The sequence below is a fragment of the Triticum aestivum genome, chromosome 3D (genome assembly GCF_018294505.1).
Source record: "Triticum aestivum cultivar Chinese Spring chromosome 3D, IWGSC CS RefSeq v2.1, whole genome shotgun sequence".
Classification (NCBI taxonomy): domain Eukaryota; kingdom Viridiplantae; phylum Streptophyta; class Magnoliopsida; order Poales; family Poaceae; genus Triticum; species Triticum aestivum.
In genome coordinates, this window is record NC_057802.1 from 443,645,482 (window position 1) to 443,656,875 (window position 11,394).

The window sequence follows — 11,394 nt, forward strand, 5'->3', positions numbered from 1 at the left end:
AGCGCAATGGGCCTAAACGTTTGGTTTATTATATATAAAAATTACGGTACTAAAACTGGTCGGCCGCCAATCGTTGTAAATGGGCCGAAATGTGGGCCTACAATTATGTCCGGCCAATAGCAGGCCTAGACGTAAACTCACCAACTATTAGTTTCGCGCCTTTAACAGGTCGAGTAAACCAGTTGCCTAAGTTGGGCCAGAAAAAAGAATGGGCTTTTAAAAGTTCGATAAGTAGATTGGGCCTGAACAGTGTTGGAGGCCCATGATTGGCTCAACCACAAGACGGGCCATTAACGGGCCAAAATATTTGTCGGACCACATTTGGCCAAATAACATAATGGGTCATAAGCAGGCCGGATGCAAAGCAGGCCATCATTAGGCCCAATTATCTCACATGCCTTTAATGGGCCAATAGTCAGGTTGGGCTAAAATATATCCACGAAGACTACGGGCCTTTAAGGGGCCAAAAGCCACTTTGGCCTAGAAATAGGCCCGCATGCAGCATAGGCCGTTAAATGGCTGAAAGTGAAACCGGGCCAACAACAGCCCATATGTACCAATGGCCATTAACAAGCCAAAAGTAATATCGGGCTGAAATATTACATGGGCCTTTAAGAGGCCGTACTTCAAATGGGCCCCCAATGGGGCTGAAAGCATAGTGCCTGTTAACGGGCCAGATCATATATGGGCCATAATTTGGCCCAAAGAATGTCAGGTAGTTAACGGGCAGGATCCTATATGGGCCGTCATTTGGCCCAAAACATGGTAGGCTATTAATGGGCCGGATCTAATGTGGGCTGTCATTTGGCCCAAAATGTGACCGACATCTAACGGGCTGGATCTTATGTGGGTCGTAATTTGGACCAAACCATGGCAGGCTGTTAACGGGTCGGCCAGTAGAGTATGACAAAATCTTGTGGGCCCTTGGATGGGCCAGCCTTTTTATCTTTAATGGGCTACTGTTGGGCCCTGCCACGTGTCGAGGTAACATAGGCATGTCCCCTCGAATGTACGGATGACATTTGTCCCAACGCTAAGTCGACACGTGGATCCTCCGGCGAATGAGAATTTTACACGTGGAAAATCCCCATTGGTCTGGGCTGTTAACGGGTTATTGGATCCAAACCGGAAGTCGATAGCTTAACGGCGACCCATTTCAGTGGATGCCACATGTCGGTTACCCTTGACGAAAACACTTCCATGACGCGCCATTTATCGTCATGGAAGTGGACACTTCTGTGATGATAATTTTGGTATTGTCATGGAACACTTCTACGACAGCACAGGTATGACTATCTTGATTCTGTCATAAAATCGTCATGGATGTACATGCATGACAGAAAACATGACCTACTATGACAAACACGTATCATCACGGAAGTGTTTTTTTTGTAGTGCGAGTCTTGAGATGAATCTACTCAGAGCTGCCAGACAGCCTGTGAGGCGCTGCACATCATGGAGACGCTCTGGTTGTTTCATTCGGATGATAGCCCCTATCTTCTTAGGGTTGGCATCGATCCCTCGTTAGGAAGCGAGGAAACCGAGTAACTTGCCTGCGGGTACGCCGAAGTACACTTAGTCGGGTTGAGTTTGATGCCGAAAGTGCGTAAGTTTGCGAAGGTCTCGACGAGGTCAGACAGGAGGTCGGAACCTTTCCTGGACTTGACCACGATGTCATCCATATAGGCCTCCATGTTTCGACTGATTTGTTTTCGCAAGCACTTCTAAATCATGCGCTGAAACGTGGCCCCAGCATTTTTCAACCCGAATGGCATAGTGATATAGCAAAAACGCCCGAATGGGATGATGAAAGATGGTTTTATTTCATCGGGACCGTACATTCGGATCTGGTGGTACCCGGAGTACGCATCCAGAAACGATAACCGCTCACACCCGGCAGTAGAATCTACTATCTGATCTATGCGAGGGAAAGGGAAATGATCCTTTGGGTAGGCCGATTGATGTGCTCAAAATCAATACACATTCAAAGATATTAGCTATCTCCATAGCCCGTCTGAGAGTCAGGGTCTCAGTTCGGCCGAACTTCATGTTCAGCTCACAACATTTGACTCCAGCCTTGAAGGCGCAGATCGCCTGGTGCTCGGTGACGTTCTCCACCGTAAGGTGGTCCACCGTTGAATGAACTCGTGGAGAGTCTTGTTCCGCCTCTATACACAGTGTTGCAACTCGGCCAGACCACCTGGTCTCTTGTAAGTGCCTTCAAAAGTTTTGACGAACACTCTCGCCAAATCATCCCAACAGAATATGCTGCCCGGCGGGAGCTGTGTCAGCCAAGCCCGAGCGGAGCCCTCGAGCATCAGCGGTAGGTGCTTTATGGCCACATTGTCGTTGCCGCCGCTGATCTGGACCGCCACTCAGTAATCTTCTAGCCAGATCTCTGGCTTGGACTCGCCGGTGAACTTGCTGATCCCAGTAGCCAACCTGAAGTTGCTGGGAATCTCTGTTGCCCATATGTAATGACTAAAACACTCGGGACCTGATGGTACGGAACCACTCGGAACATCGGGATCTTGTCCTTCTCGCAAGGCCTGGCCCCTGTCGACCAGGTTCTAAGTGAGAACGGATCTCGCATTGAACTGCGGGTCTCGGGTGTCCCTCGTGTGATGAGTGGGACTTGGCCTACGATCGTTGTCGTGCGTTCGTCTGTCGTCGTAGGGCTGACGCTCATATGCGCCATCTCACGGTGGAGGCATCAGGGCATGATCGTAGTCGTCGTGACGCCAGGGTGATGCAACTCAACCGCGCCTCCAATCTTCGTAGTGATCTCTTGAGGAGGATGTGGCTCGGCGCCTGCCGAAGCCGAGCGGGCTATGAGCCGACTGAACGGTCTCTGTGTGCACTGATGAGCTGTGGATACGGTCTCTGGACTGGACACGACCACATTTTGCGACAGCGCCGTCTTTAGGAGTGCTTGGATCTGCCAAATCCCCTCTCCAGCTGCTGAGCCAGAGGGCTGGATGGAATCCATGATCCGAGTGGCGGCTGCCACATTTTGTAGCGGAGTATTGAGGACTTGATACTTACGAGGCTGGTCACTCGAGAAGAGCTGACGCTTATGCCGACTGGAACTGGGTTGACGGGCTCGCGGTCGTCCAGCTCCCTCTGAAGCCGTTCGAGGCGATCGCGCTTGGCCAGGGTGGCCAGGCAAGTCGACTCCATGGCCAATGCCTCAAGGGTCGCCTCGATGATGGGGGTGTTCAGGAGCCGCTCGTTCCTGCGATGGAGCTCGTCTTGCTGCTCCCGGGTGAGAGCCTGAGGCACGTACGGCTCGTGGCCCGTGGTGTCACCGTCAGTGTTGCCGTGCGACGGCGTCTACTCCAACGTCGGCGCGGAGCTTGGGAGGTAGTCGAGGAGCGGATGCAGATTGTGGTCTGCATTGACGACATCTGGAAGACGGAACATGTGCTGGGCTCGTGGTTCGTGGATGGCAGGTATGGTTTCCTCCTCCGACGTCTTAGTCATGTGGGGGTGCCAGATCTGGAGTTCGATGGCGTGTCCGGAGTGTTGCTCCGGTCTGATTCGTTCAACGGCAATGGTTTCGCCTTTGGCGAGCCACCTTGGAGGTCCGCAAAGCTGCATATCAGCGATGGAGCCGTGTTGAGCTCGGGTGAGAAGGTGATCCATCATTTTTTTTCGGTGGCTGCTATGGTGGTGCCGGAAGCAGGTGACGGGCGTTGGTGTCAAGCTCAAAGACGTTTTACTATCTTTTCAGTTTTGTCATGTCGGTCTTTATGGGACTTGTACTTTAATCTTTATGATATGAACGAGACCCAAGTTATCATGAAAAAAAATGTGTGGTGCCTCACCCGTATTCCCGAGTCTGACAGCAACGTGTCTCTGATAATTCTCTGTTTTGTCTTCTTCCTTTCGAACGGGAGCTGCCAATAATGCCGCGAAAAGAAAAAGGGAAACCCGATTGGACGACAGATGCGGATGGATGTAACGCGCATTATTTATTCCTGACAAGATAGCGGATAGCACATCATGGATAAGCATCTGCAGGTCGCTAGCTGCGAGTTGCGTGCGGCATGAGATGAACGAGGAGCCTTGATTAATCTATCGATTCAGTAGGCCGTCGTCCCAAAGATGAAAGATTCCAGGGTGGAGAGCGAGGCATCGGGCACCAACCAAAATGAGCCAATCAGCCCAGCCGTGGGGCTTGGTTAGGCCGGCGGGCCCGCCTCCGCATGTGCAGCGGCGAAGCGTGCGCGCGCGGGGCAAACTTGTGTTGCGCCGTCGTGGTTCTCGGCGAATAATGCACGGGCGGACGGATCGTCCCCGTCGACGAGGCAGGCAGGGGCAGGGGTCTCCCCGCCGGCGGTCTAAGCTCGGGCTGCCACTCCGGAAGCCAGGCGGCTAGTTGTACACGAATTTCGACTCTGAAATCAACGAATTTCAGTTAGTGCTGAACTGACGTTACTGCAAATGTGTGCACTATCATTTTGTTGTTGTTTAATTTGGGACTTACGTGCCGTCTACTACTCCTGATCGATCGTGGCAGAATAGTTTGTTCCGTATAACCGGACTGACATACCATACTGCTCTAGTACTACTATATGATTTACGTTGTCCTTGCGGCTCTGCTAGTCTAATGCCACTTGCATGTACGGGCCCTTCCAGCTTATCGCGCTAATAGTAGCTTACAGATTACTACTGCTCCCCTTACAGCTTGTACGGTGTACTACAATGTAATTGCACGGTGTCTGGCCAAGTACATACAAGCAGCGAGTAAACAAGTGAGTCGTGGACACGCACGCACGCATCGTGGGCTGCGCGGCGTCAGTTGGCACGTCCATGTTATTGTTAATCCTGCATCTCGTGAGGGGGTACAGTGCGTAGACGCAGATCGTAGATGGAAACCGTATGTTGCGAGACCAGGAGACGACGAAAACCTCGTGCTCGTGGAACCATGGCTCACCGTCACCGTTCACGTCGCCCCGTCGGCCGGGGCAGCACCGGAGCCACCAGACATGCAGCCTGCTCATCCCACTCTTCGCGGAGCCACCAGATAGCTAGGCTGCCTCGGCTTGACCGCATTCGACCTCAGTGAGTAAATTGCATAGAAGTACCACAATTGGGGCATTGGAAGCAGATTGGTATCAAGATTGGTAATTTTTACGTGTCCGTATCAACTTTGAGGCGAGGCGTTGCAAAAGAGGCTAAAACAGCTGTTTATACGTATTGACACGAAAACTGACCGGTTGGGCCCGCCTGTCAGGTGCTGACGTGGCATGTTTTTTGCAGCACCGACACCGGGCTCGAGTTCTCCAGGCCGCATTCCTCCGCCGCCGCGGCCGGCCTCCTGCTCCGGCCAGGCTTTGACTCCGCGTCCTCGTCGCCGCGCCGCCGCCGCGGGAGCCTTCTTCGCCTCCGCCTCTGTTTCTTGGCCCCGTCGCCGTCCACCGTCCTCTTGCCGCGCCTGCTCCCGGCCATCTCCGCGTCGTCGTCGTCGCTTCTGGGCCACCCTGCCGCGTCGCGGTCGTCGCCGCCGTCGTCGTCCGGGCTGAAGCTGAGGAGCAGGAACTCGTCGTTCTCCCGCCTCAGGTACGTGGGCCGGTCCCGGAACGACGCCGACGTGGTCCTGACCACCCTGCGCCGCGGCGCGTCACCGAAGCAGCACGGCGTGGGCGAGGACCAGCCCTCCGCGGAGCTGGCGGAGCGGCTCCGGCGCAGCGTCTGCTGCTGGTCGCGCGGCGGCGTCGGCATTTACTCCCCCTCTCGACCCTCCTGGCGACCAAGCCTACGAGGACGACGACGGTTACAGCTACCAAGGGGAACCGGCCTCCTACGCCGTCCGCCCCGGCGAGTTCTATCGGCGCACGCGCACCGTTGTTGCGCGCCTCGCCGTCAACCATGCCGCGGAGAGGGCCCGACGAATCAGGCGATTTGGTGGCGGCGTCCGCGCCGTTGACCGTGCCGCGGAGAGGGCCCGATGAGTCGCGCGATTTGACGCCGTCGCCCATGATGCCAAGGCGGAGAGGGCCTGACGAATCGCGCGATTTGATGCCGTCAACCATGCCAAGGCGGAGAGGGCCCGATGAATCCTCGGCTTCGGCTCCCACACGCACGAATCCATGGCGACCTCTTCCTCGGCTTCGGCTCCCACACGCACGAATCCTCGCCGGCCTCGCTCCTCTCGTCAATGCCGAGGATGGAGGCGCTGATCCCCCTGCCGGAGTCAGAGAAGCTCGACCCCAGCGGCTCCGGCTCCCCCTCCAGCTCCCGGATCGGCGAGACGTAGCCGCGGCCGTCGATGTCCAGCTCCGCGGTGGGCGCCGGGGGCCGGGGCCCCCGGCGAGGCGAGGACGCCCGGACGGATTCCAGCAGGAAGAGGGAGAAGGCGGCGACGGGGACGGCCGTGGAGGAGAGGGGGAGTTTTCTGCAAAAAACATGCCACGTCAGCACCTGACAGGCGGGCCCAACCGGTCAGTTTTCCTGTCAATACGTATAAACAGCTGTTTTAGCCTCTTTTGCAACGCCTCGCCTCAAAGTTGATACTGACACGTAAAAATTATCAATCTTGATACCAATCTGTTTTCAATGCCCCAATTGTGATACTTTATGCAATTTACTCGACCTCAGTCTACTAGTATCTCACTGTGACGGTGACCTGTCCCGTGTGCGGACCAGGTTTAGCCGCGGCGACTCACTGTGGCCCTGGATTTACGTCGCTCGCCGCCACACATACTCGAGTCGATGGTGGTGTGAGTACGTGGTGGAGAGTGTAGGAACAGGAACAGCCATGCCGTGCCGTGCGTGTGCGTCGTCACAAACAGGAAGGCAAGTGTGCCGGCAGTGCAGTGACATTTTCGCGCTTTCATGCATGTCAATCGTCTTGCTAAGACTTGGTCTCGCTGGAGTATGAGATTGCTTTGCCAGGTCTCATACGTCGGGATAGGAGCAAGGCGGTAGGGACTTCATCTAACGACTAATTACTCCTTTGAGACGTATATATTCTTGTTTTGAAAACGTTTGGTTTGAGACCAAAAAAATTTACATCTCGCTTGGGGCATGGGGTTTCTGCTCCCTGGTGCACATGTATCCGGATTAACGGTAACGTTCAAAAAATAGATAAATAATTTAAGCAATTTTGAAAAAGAATTGTGGTGAACAGCGACGACTTTCAATCGCATGCAAAATTTCACGATGGGGGTCTAGAAAAAATGATATTCCAAAGAGACTATTTCTTAAAGCATCTGCGAGAACTGATTTTTTTCACGTGCCCAAGAATGTCGTTTCATCATGAAAATTCACACAGGTAGAAAACTAAGCAACGTTCGTTGACGAAAAACATTTTTTTTCTATTTCTGCATTTTTACTCCTCGTAAAGATGCACATAACCTGAGGACTAGAATAACAATTTATGTCTCGCTTGTCCTTTTACCTCTCCGACACATCAATTTTGGCCTCGACAACATGACAACCTATGTTGAGTGGGAGGAAGATCTCTAGATGGTATCCCATATACCTTTTTTAGAGATATTGCGGGCCAAAACAAAGCGCCCCGCTTCCATTTCCACGAAATGAAACCAGGATAAACAAAAGTTCAAGGATGCTCGAGATGAACCTGAGTAGCCATCAGAAGGGTTTAGGTTTTTTTTTGACAATTCATTGCAACCAAGGTAGACAATGATGATAAAGAAATCAGAACCATGATAAAGCAACCGACACCAACACAAAAAATGTCTCACATTGTATATACTTGTCCTATACTTCCATATAAGTACTAATAATACCATCAAACTATCGAGTACAACGTGTAACGGCACATCACTGACCACAAACACTCAATCAAATCTGTCAGAAACTACTGTAGAGAAAACCACTTCTAGTAACCACAGAAGTAACCGTTGGCTTGGTTTGAGAAAATAAATCAACTTTGGAGCCTCGATAGAGTGTAATTACTCAAATGGAGCCTGAGAGGAATTACACTATGTCGAAGCAAGAACATTGGAAACACACAAAGAAAAATTGTACATGATTACAACACAGTGCATAAAAAACCCTCCTAAAAATAGGGGTTGGATGTTGCAGCTAATGTTGTTCTGGTTTAAGGCTTAAGTTATCAGATTAACTAAGTAAACAGTAAAATACAAAATATTATTTGCTTCTTAAACGGTGTCTTTTGTGGATACAAACTCCTACATGCATGACTGTATATGCCACCATGAGCGACAAGGATGCTTGGGTCTCGGGTGCCAATGCGCCCAAATGAAAAAAAAAGACCACCATTAGGGTCGCCGCCCCGTCATCCAAGACCACCCCACTGTCGCCACACCTGGACACCATCGATTGATGAAGGGAAAAAGGCACCTCCTTACATCGCAAATAACCGCCCTTTGTAGGAAGGGGGCCCAGCCGACCATAATCGGGTAGGGGAAATGTCACCGTTGGCCACGCCGCAACCACTGCACCGCCCCGCTAGGGACCAGTGCCACCGTCACAACCCATTTGGCTCCTCCAGATTTCGGCGACGACAAGGCTGGGAGGAATCCTTGCTGGTGTTGGCGTCGGCTGGGCTTTGCCGAACCGCGCCCTCAGGCGGCAGCGAGGGACGGCTAAGAGGTGGAGCCGGTTCCCCCTTGGTCGCACGCGGGGCAACACGAAGAGGGGAGCGGGCATCCACTGCACCTTATATTCATGTGGCAATCAGGCGCCACATCAAACATCAACCGCTTTAAACTTAGTGAAGGGTGTAAAATTAAGTGAACTTTTTCATAAGCTACATGTTGAGCGCACGAAGGTCACGTCCGTCGCCCCACTAACACCAAAGCCAAAGGGAAAAGGTCCAGGTGTACGTGTCTGCATACGGACGTACCACTACCGCAAGCAAATGGCCACGTCCTCTGTTTCCGATCGCTTATCAGTGCTCATCTTTCTCGTGGTAAAAGCGAAGGGGAAATTAGCTTGCCGACCAGGGCAAAGCGCAAAGGCGCAGGCGCGTGCGCGAGTGACCCGGTCACCGTGCGTCCACCCGAGTCTATCCACGTAAAACGGCGTTATTAAACTAAAATTAAAGTAGGCCCGTGCGCGCGCCGCAGCGACACCGTCGCCTCCCTCCCAAGGCAGTACTATTCCCCAAGCCACGCCCACACCCAGTCCCAGTGGTGAGCAGCACGCTTCCCCTCCTATAGAAAACGTCCCCGGGACGAGACCCCGAGACCGGAAATTCTCCAAAGCAAACCACATCCTCTTCCCCTCCCCTCCCCTTCCCTGCTCGCGCGACCTCACTGCCCGAATCCAAGCTCCCGTCTGGGCGGCTGCTCCTGCTCGTGTGGGTGTGCCGTCGTTAGTCTGCGCTCGGGTTCGTCCGGAGCTGGGATCCGGTTGGGTTTCCGGGCGGAAGGCCGGATTTGGGGCCGGCCGGCTTCATCTCGGCCCATTGTTTTCGCCGCCGAGCTCTCCGTAGCCATTCTCCTGGTAAGCACAGCCTTCCCGGGTTAGCTTGCTTCGTGTTCTGCAGTGCGTCTCCTAGTCTTTGCATAATGGTACTACCCATGGATGAATTTTTGTTCGTCTCGCCTGTTTGTGCGGAGAGATTCAGTTGCATTGTGAATAAGTATGTTTTGTCTAGCGTTGGATGTGTCTTGCTGGCTCTTCTCGGGTCGTTTGCGCACCAAGTTTGTGTGACCAATTCTGCCCCCGTCAAATTCTTCTTCTTACCATAGCTCTTGTTTTGTTCCAGAAAGTAAAAATTAGCTTCAGTTTGAGGGGTTCTCCCGCCGGCTCAAGTCATCCGAAGAACCGGACGCTCTGTTAGCGCTAGCGTTTCCTGCTGCAACAGACAACGGATTGCTGGTTCGTTCGTAGCAGTCCAGAGTCTGAAAAATGCATCCCAAGGCTCGCATCCACGCGGACCCGGCGGCACCGGAGCCGGACCGGATCGACGGCCTGCCGGACTCGCTCGTGCTGCTCATCCTCAACAAGCTGGAGGACGTGCACTCGCTGGGCCGCTGCGCCGCCGTGTCCAGGCGCTTCAACGACCTGGTCCCGCTCGTCCACGACGTGTACGTCAAGATCGACCGCGTGGTGGCCGTGGACGGCGACCCCGACGACGCGCTCAACCTGTCGTCCCCCAAGCCCCGCCACATCTTCTCCCACCTCTTCAAGCTCATGCTCTTCACCATCGCCAAGCCGTTCCAAGGCATGCGCGGCCCGGGCGGCGCGGGCGGCCGGCCGCTGTTCCCGCGGCTCGCCCAGCACTCGCCCGTGCAGGTGCTCAGGGGCTTCTCCCACGTCCGCAACCTCCGGGTGGAGCTCCCCTCGGGGGACGTCGGGACGGAGGAGGGGGTTCTGCTCAAGTGGCGGGCCAGGTACGGCAGCACGCTCCAGAGCTGCGTCATCCTGGGCGGCACCCTGGTCGACCGCAAGCCCGCCGGCGGGCACGAGCCGTCGGCGGCGGAGGACGGCGGGAGCATGCCGGAGTCCTTCTACACCAACGGCGGGCTGAAGCTGCGCGTGGTGTGGACCATCAGCTCCCTGATCGCCGCGTCGACGCGGCACTACCTGCTCCGGTCTATCATCAAGGAGCATCCGACGCTGCGAAGCCTGGTGCTGGCGGACGCCGACGGGCAGGGGACGCTGTGCATGGGGGCGGAGCAGCTCGCGGAGTTCAGGGAGAGCCGGCTGTCGGCCTCGGCGTGCTCCAACAGGACGCAGGTCCCGGCGTGCAGCATGAAGCTCAAGTACGCCCCCTACCTCGAGCTGCCCGGCGGCCTGGGGCTGCAGGGCGCGACCCTGGTCGTCATCAAGCCCTCCGGCGACGGGGCTGGCGGGTGTCACGTTGGCCGGAAGGAGACCGAAGCCTTTGTCTCGGGTGCGTTCGATGGGCCGTTCAGGTTCGCGGCCAAGGCGCTGATGAAGCGGCGCACCTATCTGCTGGAGATGAACGGGTTCTAGATGCTGTTGAGGTGTTTGTGGATGGATATCTTGCATTTGCAGTGCTTCTCATGAGTATAACTGTTTTCTGCTTGGGCAAATGCAGTTTCTGAATTGTAGTGTTGCATATAAGCTGGTGCGATATTAGTTGACAGTCTTATCTGTAGCGTTTGGGTGCAATCTGTCTTGCTCGCACAATCCACTCTTCCAATAGTAATGGAAAGAAATTTGAAATTTCCAGAAAAATATTTACATATATGCTTCTACATTATGGGAACGTTTAGAAATATAAGAACGTTTAGATCACTTAAGTATCAGAAATATAAGAAATATAAGAACGTTTAGATCACTAAAGTATTAGAGAGAGTAAATACTACTCCCTCCGTCCCATAATGTTGGACGTTTTTTGATACTATAGTCAAAAAACGTTCTACCTTATGGGACGGAGGGAGTAACTAGTAAGACATATTTTGAAGAGACAAGCTCTAGGAAGAA

General features: G+C 53.9%; 2 protein-coding genes across 2 annotated transcripts; one reads left to right on the forward strand and one right to left on the reverse strand.

The window, feature by feature from the left end:
* Positions 1-4,033: 4,033 nt before the first annotated feature.
* On the reverse strand, positions 4,034-6,364 carry LOC123079515 (uncharacterized). The gene is made up of 2 exons (XM_044502287.1): positions 5,220-6,364; positions 4,034-4,400 (listed from the first exon to the last, which is right to left on the reverse strand). The coding sequence occupies exon 1, from the start codon at positions 5,725-5,727 to the stop codon at positions 5,236-5,238; it is 492 nt and encodes a 163-aa protein (XP_044358222.1). The 5' UTR covers positions 5,728-6,364; the 3' UTR covers positions 4,034-4,400; positions 5,220-5,235.
* Positions 6,365-9,115: 2,751 nt separating this feature from the next.
* On the forward strand, positions 9,116-11,139 carry LOC123079514 (F-box protein At4g18380). The gene is made up of 2 exons (XM_044502286.1): positions 9,116-9,441; positions 9,707-11,139. Exon 2 carries the CDS (start codon positions 9,850-9,852, stop codon positions 10,918-10,920), a length of 1,071 nt encoding a protein of 356 aa, XP_044358221.1. The 5' UTR covers positions 9,116-9,441; positions 9,707-9,849; the 3' UTR covers positions 10,921-11,139.
* The last annotated feature ends 255 nt before the right edge of the window (positions 11,140-11,394 follow it).

Bases quoted from the DNA above. Each gene is read 5' to 3' on its own strand.
- LOC123079515 (XM_044502287.1), bottom strand. From the start codon at position 5,727: ATGCCGACGCCGCCGCGCGACCAGCAGCAGACGCTGCGCCGGAGCCGC.
- LOC123079514 (XM_044502286.1), top strand. From the start codon at position 9,850: ATGCATCCCAAGGCTCGCATCCACGCGGACCCGGCGGCACCGGAGCCG.